This window comes from Vigna unguiculata, chromosome 3 (assembly GCF_037176805.1).
Source record: "Vigna unguiculata cultivar grain cowpea cultivar isolate G323 ecotype 2 chromosome 3, ASM3717680v1, whole genome shotgun sequence".
NCBI classification, from domain to species: domain Eukaryota; kingdom Viridiplantae; phylum Streptophyta; class Magnoliopsida; order Fabales; family Fabaceae; genus Vigna; species Vigna unguiculata.
In genome coordinates, this window is record NC_140794.1 from 29147214 (window position 1) to 29172628 (window position 25415).

General features: G+C 30.5%; 1 protein-coding gene and 1 long non-coding RNA gene across 6 annotated transcripts; one reads left to right on the forward strand and one right to left on the reverse strand.

Annotated features, from left to right (window-relative positions):
- Nucleotides 1-1481: 1481 nt before the first annotated feature.
- Nucleotides 1482-10609, reverse strand: LOC114177674 (cyclin-T1-3-like). 3 transcript variants are annotated; one of them, XM_028063124.2, is made up of 7 exons: nt 10423-10609; nt 5773-6071; nt 5222-5303; nt 3940-4074; nt 3230-3405; nt 2992-3143; nt 1482-2728 (listed from the first exon to the last, which is right to left on the reverse strand). In XM_028063124.2, the coding sequence occupies exons 2-7, from the start codon at nt 6000-6002 to the stop codon at nt 1779-1781; spliced, it is 1725 nt and encodes a 574-aa protein (XP_027918925.2). In that variant the 5' UTR covers nt 6003-6071; nt 10423-10609; the 3' UTR covers nt 1482-1778. The 3 variants fall into 3 exon arrangements, with proteins under 3 accessions (XP_027918925.2, XP_027918926.2, XP_085527271.1); XM_028063125.2 differs by having other exon boundaries at nt 5773-6016; nt 10423-10599; XM_085671145.1 differs by having other exon boundaries at nt 5773-6107; nt 10423-10594.
- A 5508-nt stretch (nt 10610-16117) lies between these two features.
- Nucleotides 16118-19715, forward strand: LOC114165450 (uncharacterized). 3 transcript variants are annotated; one of them, XR_014993676.1, is made up of 4 exons: nt 16118-17146; nt 17271-17407; nt 18140-18225; nt 19530-19715. It is a non-coding gene; the product is annotated as an uncharacterized LOC114165450 (long non-coding RNA). The 3 variants fall into 3 exon arrangements; XR_014993677.1 differs by having other exon boundaries at nt 17271-17357; XR_014993678.1 differs by lacking the exon at nt 17271-17407.
- Nucleotides 19716-25415: the final 5700 nt, after the last annotated feature.

A 25415-nucleotide genomic window follows, 5' to 3' on the forward strand; every position in this document is an offset into this window, starting at 1 on the left:
CGTACTTAATTAAATGGGGTGTTACAGTATTGCGTAAAAAGAAACTTAGTAAATAAAATAAGAAAAATTAAAACTTAATTATGTTTAAATTTAGGAATTTTATTAAATTTTTGTGGTCTATTAGGTCTTCCAAATTAGGAACGCCGCCACATAATACTTTGTTACAAGAGAAGAAGAAGTCTCTTTCAATGTAAAATTAAAATATGAAATTAGATAATTAGATAATTAGATAATAATATATGAAATTATAAAATATGAAATTAGATAATTAGATAATAATAAAATTATTAAAGTATTAAATATAAAATATACTTTTATAATTTTAATTTCATAATTTTTAATCTTTTAATTATCTAATTTTACTGTTAATATTGTTATATGATATAATTAAACCATTATAAATTTTTATAGAAATATAAATTATATAATTATAAAATTATAAAATTATAAAATTACAAAAATAATAAAATTATAAAACTATAAAATTTTGAAATTATGGTATCATGACACTATAAAACTACGGAATTGTAGAATATAAAAATATAAATTGAAAAATTAGATAACTAAAAAATTATGAAATCAAAATTGTGAAATTATATTTTTTATTTTATATTTAATAATTTCGTAATTTTATTATTATTTAATTTTATTATTTTATATTTTATATAACTTTTTATCTTACAATTTTATATGTTTTAATTTTATAATTTTAATTTGCTTTAACAATAATTTTCGTTAAATATAATAAATTCTGATGTCATCATTAAAGTCTTCTAATTTTATTTGGTGACATGTAAGTAAAGTAACAAGACATATCCAATAATTAACAATAAAATATAACACGTGAAATCAATTAAAAAGTTTTAATATTTTAAAGATTTAACAAAAATTTAATAAAGACTCAAATAAAAGTTTTCAAATTTAAAGACTCAAAATATAATCAAACGAGAAATTTCATTTTGTATTAAATAAAAAGATTAAACTTTGTCTATAATATAACTGTATGTATTTCTTTTAATTTTAAGTATTATTTAGTTCATGTAAATCAATTACAATAAAAAATATTGTTTATCTCTGTTGTTGAGTGAATAATTTAGTTGATGTAAACCAATTATAATTGATATTTTTTTCTCAAATTTTTAATATATATTTATGTATAAATACAATCGAATCAAATTAATCTCAATCAAACAAACCACATCTAAATCATAATAGTTAATTTGGATTTTGAAATTTGATTTTTAAAACCAGAGCCAACCTAAACCAATAAAATAAAGGTTTATCAGATTTTATTTTCTCCCAAATTCCAGGTGAGGTACCTAGAAGATTGCATCATCGTCCCCTCATTAAAATCCACATCAATGACACTATCTCCAACAAAGGAAGTCGTATTTTAATTTAATTTAATTTTTTTTTTGTAGTTCTTTTGGTGATAAAATTGTGTCCGACTTTTCTGCCAAAATTCCTTGAGATTGCAGAAATATGGTAAAATATATTCATATGTATTAAATTAAATAAATAGCAAAAGGTTCTCATACAACCCCCTGCCCTCCCCCGCAAAAAATAATAATAATAAGCCTTTAATGGCACTACCAAAACTGAGGCATCCCGTTCCTTAAATAATAAATGTATAAGGCAAACAAGAGCGTCCAGAATCATTAATTCTTTAGCAACCAATTAGCCAAATCACAATAGGCAAATAAAGGACAGCAGAATATTCACCTCATTCCTTGTGTTTTCCCTGTCTTACAAAACCAACAATCCCCATCCCAGTTCCTTTATTCAGCACCATCATTGTGATAACTGGAAGAAGAATCTGCTCGCTTTTTCATCTCTGGTTGCTTCCCTGGAGGGCTTCCCATTTTTCTCTTGCGATTGTTCAACGACGATGAAGCATCATCAATCATCTCCCCTTCCTCTGCATTCTCCTCATCCATGTCTTTCTGAAATTGCCCCTTCATGCTAGTGTGTCTGCCATCACTACTTTCCTCATGACGATGATGATGATGATGATCTTCACCATCATGCTTAGACCAGTTCTGTCTTCTCTCTCGCTTATTTTTCTCATCCTCAACTGCCAATTCAACTCCATCTTCTAGCTCCCTCTCAATCAGATCATCCTCATCCATTACATCTTTCTTTAGTGTCATTTCCCCTCGTTCCTTTCTCCTCTTCTCCATCGCAGCCTTTAACTTATCTTTGTCAATCATCTTTATTGCTTCTTTCGGTGAATGACTTATAGGGCCTTCCCGACGCTCCAGATTTCGACCACCATTGCTCCCAGAATTGTATAATGCTGATTCATCTCTCCTTCCAACTTCTGCACCCTCCTTAGTCCCAACCATTCTCTCTTGGTCTCCTGCCACTATTCGTTCAGACCCAGATTTAGATCGATTTGACATTTCTCTCTTGTTATCTTTCTGAGTTAACTGTTCCGAATTCTGAGACTCCCTATTATCCAACTCCATCTTGTGATCAGTAATATCACTGCCCATTTCTGCACTTCCATCGTTGCTTTGGTTCTCAGTTCCTCTCTGCGGTACCACAGTTCTTTCTACAGAAGAGTGCTGGGGAGCTTGAGATGATATTTGCTTTGACGCCTGCTCCTCATTCACAGCAGGAGCCTTTGTAGCAGATCTTGTTCCTCCAGCACTTCCTTCTACTTCACTTCCCTGTGCTGGTGGAAGTCTGTTCTGCTCATAGAGTTCCAGCATTTGATTGCTAACTTCTGCAAGAGAAAATAGCAAGAATTGAGAAGAATATACAGAAGTATACAGACACACAAAAGGACAGCCCATTGTTAAACTACTCATAGCATTAAACTGGGTTCTCTAATGAAAATTCCAAATTTGATTAGTCAACATGGACAAAACCATCCAGATAACAGACAATGGCAGAAATCATATAATGCATTACAACCAAGGGAATACAAAGGCCATCCAATCAGATCAATTTTGTTGTACGCAAATGAATTGAGGGGATGACACCAACCCTCTAATTGACGTGGGGTGACATCAAACTCTTGCCACCAAACCTTCTCACCATCTGATGGGAGCTTCACTTTCAAGAACTTGGCAGCAAGGAAAATGGCACCTGCCGCAATATGATGTGGCTTAAATTGCAGGCAGAGCGATGTCCTCAGCCTGAAAGCCACTTTCCAGTGTGTGAACAAATATACTTAAATAAATTTAACAAAGCTAAAATCAAACAAATGGCAACTTAATCATACCCATCATTAACAAAGTTCCACGCAACTTGAGCAAGAGCATTCTTTGCGACGTTGAACTTCTTTATGGCCTCCACAAGAGGTTTATACGGATGTTGAACATTCAGATCAAAAGCTAAAGTGGCAAGCACAACCCTCTCTCCAAGTAAAATTAATTCTTTTTGCTGCTCATACACTTCCTGCATCGTTTAAGATTTCCATTGAACAAATATGAAGATAGCAAGGGTAAAGGAAGAAGAACCATAATAAAAGAGACGTAAAAAAGAAGTCGAAAAGGGACCATGTAGATACTTTACCAATATACAGCAGTTGGAGATGGAAACAGATCAACAAAAAAAGGGGAAAGAGAATTTCCTTAATGATAAAATTTAGAAAATTTCCATGAAACCAGTTCTTACTAATTATTAAGCACACAACTTAAAAATAAAAACTTGGATACTATACATAATTTACAAGGCAGATAAACATTTTAGAGGATTTCAATATTCAGGACACATCGACCATGTTTGATATTATAACCTAGACAGATGGTGTTTTTGGCTAGAAACTGACAAAGTTGGTGGGAGGCACAGTCTTGAAGCAAATAGGAAAAAACCTAGTCCATTAGACAATTGGTGAAAGATGACAGACTGCGATAAATTTCAACTAAATCCTAAGTCAAAATGTTGACGTATAGGAGTGAACTGATCAAAACACCATCAGTAATAAAACACCTTCTGTTTTATCCTCTGTGCAGCTGCAGGATCCTTTTTATGAATGATCTCATAAGAAACAAGAATAACGTCCTTCAGTGGTCGAGGAGTCTCTTCAACCTTCCCAGCAAGGAACATGCAAACCGTTGCAATGGTCTACAAAAGAGTCCATAAAGAGAATTATGAGATGCTGATTAAGTAATCTTTAAAAGAATACAGCTTCACATCTACCGTTCTCCTAATATAAATTTGGAACATAACTACAATCCCCTTACATCAAATAATCATAGAACTCAAATAATTAAAGAACAGATGTTTTAAAGATTTGACAGTTCACTAAATACAAAAGTTTAGGCAGCAATTGGAACTCAAAATAAAATGTGAGATACAAGAGTTAAATGGAGTAGTAAATCGAGATATATGTCAACTTCCAAGGTCGCCAATTTAGAATATTTATTCACCTTCAACTACAAAAAGGAAAGATTGCCTGTCCAATCCAGATTGCATACAAAATAATAATTTTTGGCAAAAATGACAATATATATAATTAATTAAAATCCCTATTGAGGAACCATGAATCCTGCACTCAGGTATACAGACATCTTCCGAAACATATATAAGTAAGTCCTTTCAACTTATGACCAATTCTATTCAGTATCAATACTCATTCTTCTGTGTCCATCTCGCCATCATTTCATTCCTTCTGTTATTCTGGAATATTTCATCTGAATGTGCACCCAAAACATTTTAAATATTGAGAGTAGTATATTATAGTTAGACATACATAAATCATAACAGCAGGACCTTTCCAGGAATAGTTATCACAATGTTTTGGAATAACCAAAAACACAGCTGACATGAATAAACTCCAATTTTCTAAAGCCTGGGTTCTTCATCTATGCTATTAATTACAACTTTCATCTAGACAAGAATTTGGCAACACCACAATTTCTAGGTGTTCATATCACATGTTAGTTAGCTTTAATTCACTTAAAAAAAATTGAAAGTCAATCATATGCTTTTAAACAATAGAAATAACCAATATTATAGAAATAAACATCTATAGATTATCAGCCAGCCAACTAAGGAAGAGAATTCCGCACAACACAAACTATCTTCTAGATGGTAATATAATACTTCTATTAATCTATTACACTTACTGTTGAGAAATGTAATGTTTTATTATGGTTCTCCACAATGTCAAGAACACAAACATAGCAAGCTAAATTAATGTGCAACTTAAGCTCTAAAGATGCAAAATGCCTACTACATAACATATCCATTTGGAAGAGAAACAACCCACCCTTCGGTCGTTCTTTGCATGAGATTGTCGAAGAAAGAATCGATGACAAAAGATTATGGCAGTTGCTATAGTTACCTGAGGCCTGCACAGACCAACATTACAAATTAATATGCAAACCTCCAACAGAATTTTGAAAATAGGATATAAACATTTACAGTGAAAATAAAAAGCAACTGCATTCAAAATGTAATTGCTATGTCTATCTTGTAAATACTCCAAATATATAATTATAAGATATTAAAGAACCAAGTAAAGCAGAAAAGGATAACCAAATTGCAGAAAAATTAAGCATATGTTCATAATGCTTTCATTATCTGGCATTGGTAGGGTTTATCATTCAGATCAACAGCAGTAGTAATGGTTTCACAGAAAAAAAAAAAAACTCACTGTTAAGAATTTGGATAGAAAATAAGGTTGCGGAAGTGAAAAGGAAATATAGATAAAGTAAAAAAACAGAATGAAGCATACATCGATTGGAGGAACCCACACAAAGCAAGAATGAGAATCAAGAAAAAAATGATTATTTATAATATCAGTAGAAGCAAACTCACACTTTAAGTCTCATGCCTAAATCCTGCAAGAATGTGCAGTATGACTTGCGCAGATATGTCTCTTTCTTCAAGTCAATCCCATCTTTTCTTGATGGGGAATGTTCCTCTATTTCTTTTCTAGACATATACCACCGACCTAATGATTCTTCCTGCTTGTCTTTGGAACTTTTACCAGAGTTGCCGTCAGATGGTCCATGATTTGGCAACTCTACAGGCACAAGTCCTGCCATATATACCAGTTTTTCTGTGCACAGAATAAATTCTGTATCATTTGTTCAACATCATGTAGCAGAAAGATTCTGGAAGACATATAAAAATAAATGAATATCATGTACCTGGAAGCATGAATACTATAAATTGTAATCCATGGCAAAACTTGCAAGGGAAGAAAAAAACAAGAAAAATGTAGGACAACAAAGGATAATAAAAGGGAGTAAGGAAGAGGATCTAAATTGGGTATTCAGATGTTCTTAAATTCTTTGCATCATGTTCAGCCTGTCACCAAGGTTGAACGGTGAAAACTAAAAGGAAATCTATCTATCAATATAGGAAGAAACAAGGAGCTTGCAAAAGCAAGAAGATAAAAACTAGAGCCAGTAGCCCTCCGAGAGAACTCTACTAAACTTTCTTCCTGCAAAAGAACTACCCAGCATTACTAAACCTTCTCCTTATGTACATGTAGCCTTCCCCCTACATGACAAACATGGCACATCAGCTAGCTAATTAATTTCCTCTTACTCATTGTGCTTCCTTTTGTTATAAACCTTCAAGATCCTCAATTTCTTTTGGTCTTAGATCCAGCAATTAATCCTTGCCCCTGTTCAGTCCCAATGCTAGGGCTTAGGTCCAAGATCCAGGTTATCATCATCACGATTTATAATTGAGTGCTAGCTGCGGACCAGTTATAACATGAAGCTCTGGCTCTGGCACAACAATGACGCAAGCACTGGGACACAGCCATGTCCAAAATATAGAACATGGGAACACTCATCTTTTACGTATACAAATATAATAACATGAAAAAAATCTAAACTAAGAATTAAGATTTGTAGAAATCACATTCTGAAATCAAGTTATCTATTTTCATATAATAGTGACATGAAAACATTCACCACTTAGATATATAAATATAATCAACAACATGACAAAAATTTAATTTGGGAAAAAAAAAATTATATAAATAAAATTCTAAAATCAAACTTGTCGAATTTCCATATAACTCAAATACAATATTAAGAATGATGTCTCTTACAAGTTAAAACAACTAGTTAAGTCCTCTGGAAACAAGCCACAAAAATTTTATGAGCCTTAACTTTATTTTCTTTAATTTCTTTTAATTTTAACGATATAAGTATCCAAGAAGCATTTAGCCAATAATAATGTCACCTCACTCTCTCTATTTGGTCCAATAATAGCTGGGTTAGAGAGGTGGCCAAACTGTGTCGAAAAGGTGTCTGAGCTGGAAAGATTAATAACAACATAGATGAGGAGTGTCAAAGTCTCTTCATCCAAATAATAAAGATGATGGTATGTGAAGTGTCAACTAGATTTGATGAAGGGAATAATATATGGAGATTTGAAATATGATGGATCAAATTAATTTCACGTGGGGCTGAATTAACTAGCATATCTTTCAGAGACTAATACAGTACAAAAGATCCCTAGATGTTGAAAGAGGAAACTCAGCTTTTCATTTTCTCAGCTTGGAAGGCATGTTGAAACTTTATTCGGCCTTATAAATTGAACTGGGTATACTGGTTGGCTACATCTCCAAGCAAAACAGTATAACTCTAATAACATTCATAAAAATTTCATAATAGTCTTCACATAAAATCTTAAACATAATTCATAAGAACACTAACATTTCATTCAGCAACTTTAGAATATATTGCTTTTATTTTGGGTGCCCAACATTATCCTACAAGTCAAAAACAATTGGGAACGATGTTTTATAAGCAAACATATGAAGAACAAACAAATGGTTGGTTGTGGAATTTTGAATTAAAAACCAGAGAACTACAAAACAGAGCAGCCACTAGATGAAAAACATGCGAAAAGATGAGAAAAGGAGAGATAAAAAAATTAGGAAGAAAGAAAGAAAGAAAGAAAGAGAAAAACAAATAGAAGGAACATGAAAAAAAAAAAAAAAAAAACTTGTTTCAAGGTTTAGGTCGTAATAGCATGTCACCACACCGGTTCAGGTTGATGGAGTAAGTTATTGCCATAGATAGACAACTCAAAGAACCCTTGACAACAGAGAAGGCCTATTCTCTAATGCTTTAACATCTTAGGTTTCTAGCTCCATTAAGGTTTTGATCATAAACTAGGGCTCATTCTCTCCTGTGCCTCTAAGATGTTAAAGCATTAGAGAATGAGTCTTCTCTGTTGTCAAGGGTTCATTCTCTCCTGTGTTCAGGATTGGGGTTATTTAAAAATGGGCCAACCCCAAAATCATATTTTTGAAAAACAAAAAACAAAGGAAAAAGCCTATATTCAGCTATAGATGCCATGAAGAGCCACTGCACTGTGTCCATGATAGGCACCACAGAAAAAATGATGGAAGAAACCATAGCCTTTAAAATAGCAGATGATGATGATGGCTGGCAAACCCGCCATGACACCTTCATGACACCACCATAATCATCATTTGATAACACTAAACTCAAGCCCCGTCAAACTGGCTTGTAAGGTAAGAATAGTTTGAACTTCATAAGTTTTATTTTAAGGGGGGACCCAAGGAACCTGCAGTTGAGGTGAGCAAGGAGTGACCACAATTAAGGCAGCTTACCCCAACACACCCTGTCACACTGGCCTAGAGCATGACCATGCAAGTAGCCCAATAATAGATCTAGAATGGCTTTAATACCAAGGTAATTAAAATCAAGATTATGGTTGGGATCACGAAGGTCTCACAAGTTTGTAAACCCTAGGATAATAATGCAGACCGTAGATTATACTTCTACATAAATACAATATATACACACATATACACACATACATGTATAAACCCATGCAAATAACACAAATAATTAAAAAACAGTCACAGAAACATGTGAAATCGTGAGTGGTTTGAGTCCATGCAACTTCATTTCTGGTACGGTCAAGCAATCAAAACAGACACAATTGTCAGGTTTTCTTAGGGAAGGAAGTTGCACATGAAACCATTTGTGCATGGAGAACAATTTTTTAATTGGGCTTGGGTTTTAATCCATTGATCCAAGAAGATTTTGTGTGCGAGCAGAACCCAAAACCTTGAAATGAGACACGACACAAAATGCACAAGGTGATTCCATCGTTTCCACAATCTTTGACAACAATTCCACTTTGGCACAATCTTGCATGGGTTTTAAATTGGACATGGGGGAGCAGAATTTTGAAATCGTGCAATTCCACATTTTTTTATCACAATTTTGACTACCTTGTCTAATTCCATCTAAGAATTATACTTAAAGTTGAACTCATCCCCACAAAATGCACTTGTTAGGAGGATTGCCCGAGCTTTATAAGCTTTATTTGAGTCATGTCTCTAGTTGATGAGAGACTAAACACCACCATAAAGTTTCAATTTAGGGCAGCCTCAAAAGAGGCTGCAATTTCAGCGAGCTAGGAATAACAATTAAAAAGGCTTTCCAACAAAAACCTAATTCTTTTTAACCAAGGGGCAGCTCATGACCAGGTGTACAAGGGGGGAGCAAAACAGTTCCATAATCCACATCTACTTGTAGTGCGAAGCCATGCAACCTCACCATGCCATGATGAGATGGGTTGCATGGTTGGCCTCCTTCTACACGTAATGCACACTATTAGGACCTCAGCCAACAAACATCTCACAATTCCATAATCTCATACCCCCACAGAAGCCTCGCCCAACACTATACAAATGCAACCTCCTACATGACTCCCAAAAAACCACTCAAGTAAAACCTTCTAGTTCTCCCTCTGTCTAGTCTAAAATCAGCTTTACTGGACGGTAAACATACACAATTCATTCTATAGCCATCAGAAACAGAAAGGAGGAGTTTTGGTCACAAGGTAACTTACCCAACAAACCCAAAGCCTATTCCAGACATAGGCTAAGTGCAAGAAGCTACTAACAGCCCAAATATACATAATAAAATTAGGTTACACGATGGTTTTGACTCCATTTAACAAATGATAAAAAGAACGCCACCTTGTATCCTCACATTCACACATAGAAAACCGCGATATCATTCGAAAGAGGAGAGAGCGACAGAAAGGTTTAATTTCCCTTACGTTCCTTACTGTTCATTTTTCACGAGTGAACCCTAATGTGCTTTTCAAATCCAAAGAAACTGCAACATAACGAAAAAGACCCACAAAACATGTACAATACCAATTCAATGACCCAGATAAGTCAAGAAAATTAAAATTCTACGGTCAATTTGTACAAAACGAGAGAAACAGTTTAGTTTGAAAACGAGCAAACAGAAACATTTGAGCGACAACGAAATTGGACGGCATTCCAAAAGGGTTTGAATAAACCAATTGATAAAAGTGAAATTAAGAGGGAAATAATGACGAAAAATTAAGTGAATTGAAAAGAAAACAGGGAAAGTGATAGATCGATCAAACGCGACAGACAAGATAAGGAAAACGGAAAAGGAAAGAAAGAAAATTGCAGCGACTTACAGATTGTAAAGCGAATAGGTGGAGAACCCTCGTCTTCCCAGAATCGGATACAAGCTTTGTCGCCTTCGATTCTCTCTCGCGCAGTCGCAGGTTGCAAGAACCCCAAGTTCGACGGTTCTTTGTTTCCCCCCACACTTTTTTTCCTTCGTGTTTGTTTTTTCGCTCTCTCACCTTCACAGCATAATAATATGATTATCTTACACAAATTGTCCAATAATCATTAAAGGCATTAATCGGAATATTGTTACTTTTTAAGCTATTTAGTTACAATATAATTAATGTTTTGGACAAATATTAATTATTCTAATAATTATTTTTTGTCACTGGTTCAGGGTTTCAAATATAAAAAATGTAAAATATAATCAATTTCCTGAAATTAATAAAACTTAATAATCATGACAAAACAAAATTTTTATTTTAAATCAATAAAAAAGTATAATATAATTATTATAACCTTCATAAAGTGGTGTGTTTCAGATTTTTATCATATTAAAATAATGTAATTTAGAAAAAGAATATATATATATATATATTAATTATTTAGAAAAATATACATTGTTATTATTATTTAAAATATCATATTAAAATAATATAATTTTAAAATATATATATATATATATATATATATATATATAATTTATAAATATATAATATAATTAACAGTTAATTTTATAATATAATATAATATAATTTTATATAACTAAATAATATAATATTATATTTTCCTCATTTGTATTTCCACTTTACAATATAAATTTAACCTTTTATAATATAATTATTTATTAAATTTTTAAAAAAATTAATAGTTAATTTTATATATTTTTTTATAAAATTATCTTTTCTCTTTTTTATTTTTTTTTTATTTATCAATAATTATATTATATTTTTTATTTCATTCATCTCATTATATTTTTCATAAATATAAATTTATTTTGTAGATTAACTTAATGACATTATAATATCATCATTTATTATTATAATATTATATATAATTAAAAAAATTAAAAAATAAGTATAGATAACACTTGTGTTTATGTCAGTTATATTAAATTATTTAGAAACATGTACATGCTTATTATTATTTAAAATATTATTTAATTAGTTTTGATAAGAAATAAATAATCGTATTAATAACGTATTTAGTTATACATTAATTAATGAAAACTTGCGTGGGTGTATTTTCTCTACTTTAACGTATTAATAACGTATTTAGTTATACATTAATGTATTATTAGTTTTAAATCTATGCATTGTTTGTATTTGTTTATGTAGTTGTGAAAAATGATTTATAGGTTTAAAAGGTTAATGTTTATGTAATTGTGGTATAAAAATGATTTAAATAAAAAAATAAAAAGTTTTTTAAATTAATAAATTATATGTAAAAGAATTTAAATTGGTATCTCTAAAATTTTTGTCCAAGTTTCGTCATTAACTTTTTCAATCTATAAATCTAGGAGCGCCAATTTAAATTTTTTATATATAATTTATTAATTGAAAACATTTTTTTTATTTAAATCATATTTATACAGCAATTCACACTTTTCAATTTTTAATCTTTTTAATTGATTTAATTCACGTAAAAATAGGTATTCTAATTTATATTTCAATTCAAGATTATTCAACTAATTCATTGTATGCGGTGAAAAACATAAAATTCCAACATTTTATAATATAAGGTTATACTAATTTGAGAAAAGTATAATTAGGATTCATGTCAATCTCATAAAAAAATCCATAAAATTTAGGGAAAACTTAATTTAAGATAAACACCATAATGAGATAACCATAAATCTAACTTACATAAATCATACTAGGATACTTATTAAGAGATCTTGTGAGTATGCACTATTCAATCTCTTTGTTCTCTCATCTTCATTTCTCAATCTGTCTTTTTTTTTTACTTTTACACTTTATTAATGGTTTACTATGAAAAAACTTTATGACCAGATACAAAATTTTAATTCCTTTATTATTCAAGGTCCATCAAATTAATTTTTATTTTCTTTTTAAATATATAAATAATTTAATATATAATTAATGTATATATATAACTTAATAAAAATAATATATAAATATATAATTTAAATTTAAAAAATATATATAAATATATATAAAAATTAAAATCAAAAACCATGGGGGAGCCATGGCTCCCCTTGGTCATAAGGAAGGTACGTCGTTGTTTGTCTAATGTATATTACTCAACTCGTGTAATCAATGTGTGGACAAAGTTGAGTTTAGCAATACACACCAGGATTCATTCATATATTGATTAGACGACTCTAACAATATACATTAGATAAGTCTTTTCATACACAATTTTAATGAGTCTATTAATGCACATTGGACAAGTTTGTTCATTAACTAATTAGATGAATCTTGCAATACATATTAAACGAGTATGTTCATACATTGAGTAGATGAGTATAACAAAAAACATTATATGAGTTTAATAATAAACATTAGATGAGTCTGTATATACACTAATTAGACGAATATAAAAAAAATCATTAGAGGAGTCATTCCATATATGATTATATGAGTTTAAGAATACACATAAGATAGGGTATGTTCATATGTTGATAAGACGAATCTTGTAACCTACATTAGATGTGTAATTAATACATTGACATACTCATATAATGTTTTTTCTTTATTCATTTAATTAATGTATTTCTATACTTGTCTAATGATTTTTATTATACTCATCTAATTAATGTATGGAAGTGACTTATCTAATATTTTTTGTTATACTTGTCTAATTAGTGTATGGACAGTCTCATCTAATGTATTTTATTAGACTCATGTATTTTTCTTTGTTATATTCATCTAATTAGTGTATAGAAATACTTGTTTGATGTGTATTACTTGACTCGTCTAATTAATACATCGATAGACATGTCTAATGTGTATTACTGGATTTGCCTAATTAGTATATGGACACACTCGTATAAAGTGTATTGTTATAATTGTCTAATCAATTTATATTAACGTGTATTGCAAGATTCGTCTAATTAGTGAGTGGACAAACTCATCTAATATGTATTAATAGTTTCGTCTAATTTGTTTATGGAAAGACTTGTCTAATATATATTATTAAACTTGTTTAATCAATGTATAGAAATACTCGTGTAATGTTGTGTTTGTTGTTATATTTGTTTAATTAATGTATGGATAAAGTCTTCTAATTAATGTTTTTGCAAACTCGTTTAGTGTCTCTTTAAATTTGTTTAATCAATATATGTATAATATATATTCCTAAACTCACATAATTACCATATAAATACATTAGTAGTATATAATTAGACAATTATTTTGTTAGCTTTTACTTTTTGTCTTAGTATCATTAAAGTCTCAACTATGAGAATTTGAAGTTGAAAATAATAAAAAATAAATTCAATTAATATAAAACAGATTTTATAATATTAAGTGTGATTTTTTTATTATAAATGTATATTTTAAATTTTTGAAGTGAACTATTGAGTGCAATATTTTAATTTATTTTTATTATAAATATAATTATTTAAAATCTCATACGAAGTTAATAAGTAAATATGAGTCATGCTAATTTTTTATTAAATAATATCAATTTAAATTTTACTTTACAAAATTATGAAAAATATTACAAATATAATCATGTTAAGTATCATTATGAACTTTGACATTTCAACTAAACTAACACCCAAAACTTATCAATAATTTGTCATCACATAAAAATTTAGTTAAAAAAATATAAATTAAAAGAATAAAAAGTATGGGGAGATCACACAAAATCCATGATAAAAAATTATACTTCACAAAACATAGGCAAATTATACTTATTACGAAAAAATCTAAATAAAAAAAATCTAAATAAATACATACAGCTACAATACTACACCACTTATAAGGTTCTTTATAAATCCAATAATAAGAATATTTATATAATAATTTAACATAAAAATGATAAATATAATTTTTTATTAACAATTTTTTAAGAGAAAAAAAATATTACATGAGAATATTTTTTATATGACGGTATAAACAATTTGTATTACAATAACGATATATTATATTTAAAATAATAATATTTTGAAGAAAAAAATAAAATATTTTTCTAAATTTTATTTTGTTAAATAACCAAACAAACACTACAAAAGTACTATAACAAAAATCATTCTTTAATAATTTATTAAAGGTTAAAATATCTTTTTGTCCCAATTTTCGTCAAGTTTTGTCAAATCAATCTTAATTTTATTTTTGTGCTTAAAATAGGTCTTAATTTTTGTCAATTTTGTTCAATTTGATCTCTTTTTGCTAACACCGTTTAAATCATTAACGGTAATGAACAGTGACTACCATGTGTCATTTCATGATTTTTTAATTTTTTTAAATTTTTTTAAAATTATTTTAAATGTTCACGTGACACCCAACAGCGTGTCACATGTCAGAGTCCAGAGTCGGTGTTTTATATTTAATTTGGTCCTTATACACTACAAAAATATATGATTTTACTTGGGATTTATTATTTGGGGTTATAATAACCTCCATTAAAATATACCTTAGTAGAGGTTTTATAAACCCTTAGTAAGTATTTGGGGTTTTGGGAGAACCCCAGTAAAATTATTCTCCTTATTTTATAATTTTTAAAATTTGAATTTGGATAGAAATTTTTCTCTTTGCCCAGAACCTTTTCTCTTTCTTAGTGGTTCATGAGACTTTTTTCCTCAAGGGGAAGGCAGAAGGTGCTCGCTGGTAGGAAGAAGTAGGCTTGTGCTCTTCGCTCAAGCTAGACTGTGGCTTTCGATTTCATTTTCGTTCTTTCTGATTTTATTTTTTTCGATTTCAATTTCGTCTTTTGCTTTCATCCTTCGTGCTTAGGAGTTGTGGCTTCACTACAAAATAATTATTTTTTATTAATGATTTAATTATGTTGGTTATCCTGCACCATCTGTATTCATTTTATTTTCAATAAGAATACTTCATTCAATGTTTTCGTTGACGCATGTTCTTTCGCTTTCGCCTTTCGCTCAAATTTAGGGTTTGGGTGAGATTTTTGAAATCGTGTGCATCGATTTTGCGTCTTCGCTAGGTGTTTTCATTTCTTTTTCTTTCGTTCGGATCTATGGCTTGATTGAAATTTTTGAAAACGTATGCAGAAAATGGAGAAGAACCACTTCAGATCGATTTTAGAGCGTTCTGTGTGGGGTGCTCACGAGGATGATTTCAGCATCTCTTACGAAACCATTGGACGTGGTGAAGACGCGGTTGATGATGTTGGTGCCCGACGAGGCGGTGAGTAAGGTTGTGGTGGTTATGTACCATGGCGTTTCGTTGATGGTGAAGAAAATTTTGGAGGAGGGGTGGGTGAGGTTGGCACGTGGCATGAGACCTAGGGTCCTTCACAACGCGTCCCGAGTTAAGTTACTTCGCTTTTCAAACCACAAGGCTTAGGATTTTGCGGGAGTATCTTAGGAGGATGGAGTTAAGTGAAAGGGAACTAAGTTTCTATTTCCACTACGTAACAGAAAGATACAGAGATAGAAAAAAGAATCTCTTATTTTATTTATTTTGTCCAAAACGAGTAACATTTCTTCAGTTATATGTTGCATAACAAACTGGGTATATATGATCCATATACGATATAGTTTATTGTATCTTATTTTTATTTAATTTTACAATTTAAATTTAATTTTGTTTTACAAAATACTAATAAATCTCTAATACAGAGAGATTTATTTTAGGTTAGGAGAAATCCTATCTCATTATTACTTCGGTAATCTCATTCAGTAGTTGCTTTGATGATTAATGTGATGTTTTGCTAGTCTAGGCAAGTATATCAAATGAAAACTACTGCAGTTTGTGTAGAATGCTCATTTTCATTTTCCATATTTATTCATGCATTTTTTCTGATGTTATGGTAAAATGTCTAATCCCGCGGTTTGCAACCTTAACATTGATAATATGATTTTCTCACATTTTCCTAATCTACAACGCCTGCGAGATGATTTCAAGTCCAATCAGGAGCAACTGGTTGCAGTTCTTATGTTTTTACTCTTTTTCTAGGAAAGTGAATAGAAAAATAAAATTATATATTTTGGAACAAAATTGCAATTTCAAGAGACATTGCGATCATCTATTGATGATTTAAATGATATTATCTCTGTCTAATTATTTCTTAAAATACTCAAAAGTTAAAACACTTCTTTTTTTGTTTTTCTAAAGCCGTTTTTTCATCCATCTTGATATATACACACTACTTAAATGGATGCTCAATGTAATAATGAAGCTTTGAAAATAATGGCCAGTATTACAACATGTCTTTATGAGATAGTTCTTGTCAAGCTCCTTCGCCTGCCCCAATATTGCCATCTCCATCCAATTTCACATCTATTTTATCTTTATGTGAACCCCACTATTGTTGAGTACAAATAAAATACCATATGTACCCAAAAAGTCACCAAAGCGTGTCGATGGAGAACAACCTTCAAAGTCAACAACCTCCATTAAATCAAAGGTAAATCTAACAAGATGTTTTATAAGTCACATACTTGAGACTCTGAATAACCTTTATTTCATCTGCAAACAATTAAATCTGCTATAGAGTATAGACTTTTATGTTTGGTGCGTATTCCAGGGAAAAGGCTTTGATATTTCTAGGAAATGCTTTGAGCCTTCGAAAGTGAAGGAGTGAGCCATTGATGACTTGAATAAAACAATACAGTGGCTGGAGAGTCAAGAAGAAAAGGTTATGATCTTCCATTTTCTGTGTGTTTTCAGTTTTTGTTTTCTTCTAGAGGTTGCATAGAATCATAGTTTTTGACTTGCATAGAATCATAGTATATGAATCTAAATTATGTTAATCATTTCAGCTAGATCCAAGTGAGGTGACAAAAATAGCCGCAGAGGGAATTCTTACTTGTTTGCAAGATGCAATTCGTTCTCTAGAGGAAAAACAAGTAATGTACTAAAAAAAAATTGTATCACTCTTGTCAGTTAGAAAGCATAGGTAAAATTTCTGCCTTCATAGAGATATGTCAGAATAAACATAAAGAAAAAAGTTACCTTATTTGTGTGCTTTCACCTAAAACTTATTTGTGAAGATAAGTTGAGGAAAAAAATGTATAGGTATGATACATGATATAACTTGTCAGGAAGTGGGAAAGTGGGAGATAGATGATAAGTATTAAGTAGGTATTTGGAGAATGGAGTATTGAAAAATCACTACTCATTAGTCAATTTCTTCTAGCGACTCGGCTCCATGCATGACCTATCTTATATTGAGAATGCATATATATTCCTAAGTCTCAGCAACCCAACCTAGCTATTTTCTTCAGAAAATATTAGAAATTCTGCTTAACATAACACCTATATGATCAAATCCCTTTTAGGATCCCTATCATTGACAAATGCATGCATCGAATAAAGTGATGTCACCACTAATTTTGATATAGACAACCTTATCAAGTAATTAAAACTAGCTATCTAAGTAATTTTTTTGGTAGGTTTCTCTGCCATCATCATATAACTAACACTTTTTTACACCAAGCAATAATCTCATATTATCATTTTAAACTAATTTCTCTTTTTCCTCATTCTAAAAACTTTTGGAGACAAATTACTAGAGTTAGAAAACCTAATCGTAATTGCCTTAGCGAATAGAAATGAACTATGGTTTGTGATATGCTGATCTTTGTTTAGGAAGATTTTGGAAATCTCAACAGAATATTCATATTCTCAGGTAAGTCTTTACTCAAAATTGGTGGAAGAATGGTTTATTCAACCTGCTAAATGAATCCTATTGAGAATGAAGCTGTGGTTGCTGAGGTAATCTACCTTGAATGCTCTATACTTAGATAATCTCTAGTAGTTTTTATGTTTACTGATAAAAGTACTTTCATATTTTAAGATCAACAAATTGACTTAGATACTTGCTTTCAAATATGTACCCTACATAAATTGTATATAACTTGGTCTGATATGAATTTAATTGGAGATCTTGCTACTGTCACAAGTCTGATTTCTTTGCTTCCAATTGGATTCATGTACAATTTCAATTAGCATTGCACTCATTACATTAGGAATTAGCTACATCTATTGTTGCACAATTCTGATTCTGCATTCACGTTTTGACCATTGCTGTCACATATGGGTTTAATGTAGCAACCTGGTTTCATGCATAATTGAATTGTCTTGCTGCTGCTAGGTGCTTACTTTAATGTTGTCACATATATGTTTTAGGCTGATTTGTTGTTGTGTTACTCAGGTTTAATGCTCACATAATTCACATAATATCATCCAGTGTAGCATCATTTTCTTATTTCCATTCATGCATCCATCTTAGCCATTATGCATTACAATCATTGGCTATCATTATAAGTGCTTTTCCATCAATTCATTTTCCATTCATCTATCTTAACACAACTGCATTGCATATGGATTTGAATTAAATTAGGTATGTTGCCGAGTTAAAATGCCTGAAGTGAATATGGGATGATTTATTTTGTTGTTGTAATTTGAATATCAATTCTATCTAGAGTTTGTGTGCACATGTAGCTGAGTTAAAACATCCAGATTTGGCATTTAGTTTTAGATATTGCATCATTCAATTTTGCATTGCTTTAGGTTGCATCTGCATCAGATTTCTACATTATTTTGGTTGTAGTTCCCACATCATATAAGCATTTTTGTTCTCAGTTCAACCACTAGCATTCTGTTTTCACGTTATACATCTACATAACATTCATGTTCCCCCACATCCATTGCAGTTGGACCTTAATCCATTTACTAAGTTGTTCTGCATTTTATAATTGGTCAGGATAAACTTTTGTGCACACTGGTTAACACTTACATCTATTCTCCTGCAAGTTTCCATCAATTCAATTGGCATTCTGCACTTCTATTTTTCTGATTAAATTGCTCCAACCATTATTAAATACATGCTACCAACATCTGACTTGTTTGATGCCACATGATATCTAGATTTTGATGTTGTTCTTGGTCTGTAGCAGCATTTTATCCGAGCATGTTTGCATATGCATGTTTCATTCATATGACTTGTTTCATTCATGATTATTCTTTGTTGAAGTAACTGTTATAAAGAATTGTTCTTAAACAATATTTCTTTGCAGATGTTTGCAGAAGAAGTTATGAACTTTGTTGAGCCACAAGGTATCATCTGGTCAAGGAAATGTTCGTAATATCAAGTACTGCATTAGAAGGATGTTATTTAATTTTTCATTATGTTTATTTTTCTTAAAACAAATAACATTGTAATGACTTGTTAATTTTAACTTTTACACTGTCATATTGTAGACTTTGTTCTTTGTCCCTTTTATAAATGTTATACGCACAAATTATAATTACCAAAAAATTAAAATCTTTTCCTTTTATAATCTTTCTTTTATTTCAGAATTTATGTATTATTAAAAAATACGAAACAAACAAACAAACAATATTGGAGTTTTTAAATTGTAGGCATTAACGGATGTTTTGAAAACCCTGACAGTAGTGGGGGTTTAGAAACCCCTAACAGTAGCGGGGTTTTAGAAACCCCTGGCAGTAGCCGGGGTTTTGTAAACCCCTGGCAGTAGCAAGGGTTTCGAAAACCCCAAGCAGTAGCGGGGGTTTCGAAAACCCCAAGCAAGTTGTGTTTTTCCAGGGGTTGCTAAAAACCTCCGATAATCTAATAGGGACGCTAGTTCTTCTAGGGAATTCCAAACCCCGGGTAAACCCATTAGTGGGGTTAAAATCCCCAGAAATGCCAAATATAATCCCCACTAAAAATAATTATTTTTGTAGTGATATTTGTTAATTTTGTTCAATTTAGTCTCAATTTTTGTTAATATGAACCAATTTTGTCCCTCTCCAAATTGAAACTAAATTTAATTTTTATATTAAAATTCACATTTATTTATTAAATATTTTTATATAATATATTAAAATTGACATCATTATAACTTTTATATGAAAATTAAATTTGGTCTCATCTTCGACAAGGAAAAAATTTGTCAATTTAAAACAAAACTAAGACTAAATTAAACAAAAATAACAACAAATATAGGACCAAATTGAATATAAAGCATTGACTTTAACATGTGACACATTTTTGGGTTGATACTTGTATATTTAAAAAAAAATCACGAAGTAACACGTGGTAGTCACTATTGTTTAATGATTTAAACTGTGTTAGCAAAAAATGACCAAATTGAATAAAATTGATGAAAATTGGGACCTATTTGAACACAAAAATAAAATTAGGACTTATTTGACAAAACTTGACGAAAATTGGGACAAAAAAGTATTTTAACCTTTATTAAATGATTAATTAAATAAAAATTATAAAAAAGATAAAATTAAGAATGAAAGAGGATTTCATCATGTTTGACTAGTCAAAATACACGTGTTACATACACACATGTATGGATTTTTTTTATATAATAAAAAGTAACAAAATTATACATCCTAAATTAATAGACATTACCTACTAATTTAAAACATTTCAAATATTTTATATTAAACGCAATTCAAACAAGTAATGTCATATTACAACATTCCTCAAAATAAGCAGTTAAAGTTTTTAGAAAGAACTAATTACATTGTTCAACAAAAAGATGTGGAAGCATACAAAGTAACATAACTTAAAACTATATACAGGTGCTAGTTTATCATTCATTTCACTCCACTCCTGAGTTGCACCACTATTAGGTACTTCACATGTACTTCACCTGTAAGATCATCTGCTCACATGAAAATCACGTTCATAGCAGAACAAACATACATCACAACAAGGATAAGCTAATATACAAAAGATGATAGAAGGAAAATAATTTATTTCAATTCGACTGTGTTTTTAAATTTATCCATTTTTTTAATTAACAAATCACTTATAAAATAAAATAAAAACTATTTACACTAACCTAACTTGAATGATCTTGTATTAAGAGCAAAATTGGCTAAGGGAATGGGTCATAATTATTATGGAGAATTAGCATGGCCTAACGATCTTTTATATTATAAAAATTATTTATATTTATTAGAATCGTGTAGTGAAATGTTCCCATATGGACAAAACCAGAAGGGGTGAATTGGTTTGATTAATAAAAATTAATACTTTAAAATTTTTTCCAAAATTTAACGTTTCAATTAAAAAATTATTCCTGTATATAATAAAATAAAGTAAGGAAGAGAAGATTGACACACGTTTGAATAAAAAGACCATACGTCCAATCGTTAATCTCTTAAAAAAGAGATTAACTCAATCACTCAAAATAAATAAACCAATTACATATAAGAATAATAATAGTTTAGAATAGAAAACACCTATCTTGAAGTCAGAAGAGATGAAAACAATTCCCTTGAGATCCACAAGGGATGAACACCTCATTTGAATCATACAAGAGATGGATAAACACCTTCATTTAATGACACAAGGAATGAACACCTCTTTTGAATCACACAAAGGATAAACAACTTTACCTACCAACAACAACAACAACAGTTAATCACTTAATATCTTATTTGATGAAAGTTATCGCTCTACCCACACTAGGTTCAAAGCCTTCCACAAAGAGTTCTCAAGTACTTAGACTTCTTTAACTTATCTATTTTGTAGAAAGAACTCTCTCTATCATTTATAGACACCACTTTCAAAATTAGGTTAAGAATATGAAAGGTCAAGTCACAATTGTCGATGATTATTGAATATCATTAATGATAATCGAGTATCACCTAATGTAATTGATTATTCCAGTGAGTTTTGAAAAAAATTAAAAACCTCTTAATGCTCTATTGCTTGGGTTCTACCTTTTAACTATTGACCTAATAATTTAACTATTTTAAGTATGATATACAAATTACAAAACTTCAACAACTAAACTACTAAAATCTTAAGACTTCAATGTAACTCTTGAATCCAAAACATCCTTTAAGTCTTCAACATTTCTCCATGAATTATCATTAAGGCTTCCACACTTCTTCGTAAGACATCATCATCAACACTCTTTATTGAAGCAAGATGTTCATCTTCTTCTTTTGTCAATAATCTCCCCTTTTTCGATGATGATAAAAAAATGTTGAAGACTTGTGCTATGTCTGTCTTGTTCTTAATCAACAACTTAAGAGAAAATAATAGTTAATCCATAAGAGAGATAAATAACTTTTCTCTCTCTTTTTTAAAACAGAAGGTAGTACAATATTATCAATTATCATGCACAATAATCGATTATGACTTGAAATAATCCATTATTACAGACAACATCCTAAAATTTCAATTAATAATCGATTTTCAGTAAGGTATAATCGATTATTTGCATGGTGATTTCTGAAAAACAATAAAAATGATCATTTTTCACCATTTGAGACACATTACTAACTCTCAATATGCCTAAATCTTTTTTAAGATCATAGAACTTACTAAGATACCATAGAGATGTTATTGATTTTGAAATTAAATGGTAAAATGAAAAATTTTTGGTCCCCAAATACTTTTCTGGGTCCTTTGAGGTTAGAGACAAGTTACTTTATAATAGGAATCCAAGCATATATTCCATTAGGAACATCAAAATGTTTGATTATACATTTGTTAGAAGTATGTCCCTTTTGCATACAATAAAAACATGTTACACAATTTATATTCCTATAATTAATTGTTCCTTTCATTACCCATACCCTACTAGTTCTTTTATTTTTATTCTTAGGAGCTATATTGTAATTTAAATCCCTTCTCTTAAAATTTGGCTTTTCAACATTCTTAATTTTAGAGGCATAAACAAAAGATTTTCAAGATTTCCAATTTTTAATTCATGTTCCTCGCAAACATTCACATTCAATAGTTACATTTCTACCATCCTCCAAAATTGAAACTTTGCTTTTTAAACATTCTTCTCCTTCCAAAGATTTTTCAAATTTCTTTTCAAAACTTTATGTTATGATTTTAATTTATTATGAAAAGAACTTAATTTTTCATATTCATGATATAATTCTTGAAATGCAAAATACAATTCATTATAATATGTTTTTTGTCCCTGTACTTTCATGCGTAAGTGGAATTAGTCCATCTTTGGAAGTTCATATGAAAAACTTCTTATACTTTTAAAATGTTTAGAATTCGTCCTCCATCTTAGACGGTGTTGAGTGATTGATGACGTGTGTAACAGAGTTGGTGATGTGGATATAATTAAAACGACACATGTTAATTAAATTTTAAAATACAAAATAACTTAAAATCAAATTATGTGTTGGTTAAATTTTAAATGTGGATTGAAGTCATTCAATATATTGAATTGTAACGCATAATAAGTTTATATTATTCTTTAGCCACAATCAATTATGTCACATTAATGATAATAAGTGCATATTATTATTTAGCCATAATAAGTGCATATTACTCTTTCCTTCAATTTCAAAATAATAAACAAGTAATAATAACTATATATTACAATGGTTTGAAACCCTTTCGTTGTAGATCTATACCCATACACTAAGTTCTCCCAAAGTGTTATAGAGTGAATTAAATAGCATTTCCAAGTGGTCCTTAATAGTGACATAATACAGTGCACCACAACTTTGTGAATTGTTTAACATAGTGAAATCAACTATCCAAAAGCAAAAGACATAAAAAAAAAGTGAACCACTCTGTGACAATTGTTTAACCGTCAAATACAACTGTCCAAAAGCAAAACTCCAAAAAAAGTGGACCACAATGTAGCAACAATACAAAAGTTCAACTAAAGGGTTGATATCCACGACTTGGGAGGCTCAATTACAAGACTGAGGGTTGTTAGTGTTGGCTTGGGAGCATAAATTATTGTTCACTATGCCTTGTGGTTTCCCTCTCCTCACTCTTGGTGTAATGTTGGTGGTAGATCTGCTATTTCTCTTCTCCACTAGTTCAATAGGGGTGGTGATCTTCCTAATTCTCCTTCCATATGTAGATGGTTGTGTCAATTATGGTGTAGTCTTTGATTTCCCCTATTTTAGAACAATAACAAATGACATTAATCACATGCAAAGGTAAACTACCTAAGTTAAACATTAGTAGTAGGAAGAATTTGGTATACCCATGAAGTTGTGTTTGGTTTCTTTTTGCACCCTCTATTATTGTGACCATACTGGTGGCACCTACTGCACCTCATATGCATATTTCTTCTACTAATTTTTGAATGTCTCACACTTTTATTAGTCTCCTTCCTTCTTAATTTCCTTGGCCTTTCAAGAGGTGTCTTGTATGTTGGAGGTAATTTAGGCCACAATTCTTGACCACTAATAGGCTAATTTGTTCTCTATAAGTGCATTGGTATGCTTCCCTCTTGTAATATTTGTGGACGTAGTTTTCTGGCTCTTCTAACCCATGATTAATTGCAACCACATCATGTATACAGGGGCTACCAACTAATTCCCAAAAATTGCATGTGCGTGAATTATCTTTTAGGTCAACTATAAACTTTTCCATTGTAAACCCCTGTGTAACCTCAAACTTATCACCACCAGCCCAAACAACTACCTAGTTACCACTCCTCTCAATTTCCCTATCTAATCCTTTTATAGGTTTGGATATTATAGTTCCACGATATTTATATAATTTTTCTCTTAACTTTGTAAATCTACTCATCAAATAAGTTTTTATCCCCACTCCATCATTGTTAAGATAGGTTTGTCTCTAGCTAATAATATGGTGTTGTTAAAGGATTCTGACATACTATTCATCATGCTTGGTAATAGGTAGCTTTAGCAACTGCTATCATCAAGTCTTGAATCAGAACTCCTCCACCAAACTTTTTTTTTTGTAGTTGTTGTAAAGATGACGAAGACAAAATATGTATTTCACACCTAATATTTCATCGAATACATGCATAAGACCCTACAACAATAAATGACATTAGTTCCAACTTATACATGTTGTTGTTTATACATATTGGTCATACCTTTTGTTGATTATAAAAGAATACCCATCTAGTTGTGCACATATCCCCAATATCATCAATAACCAAGTAAGGAACCACCTCCATTTTTCTTTG

Bases quoted from the DNA above. Each gene is read 5' to 3' on its own strand.
- LOC114177674 (XM_028063124.2), bottom strand. From the start codon at position 6,002: ATGGCAGGACTTGTGCCTGTAGAGTTGCCAAATCATGGACCATCTGAC. The intron at 5,304-5,772 runs GTGAGTTTGCTT...TGGTCTGTGCAG, and splicing joins TTAGGCATGAGACTTAAAGT to GCCTCAGGTAACTATAGCAA. The intron at 3,406-3,939 runs GTGTTTTATTAC...TAAACGATGCAG, and splicing joins CACAGAGGATAAAACAGAAG to GAAGTGTATGAGCAGCAAAA.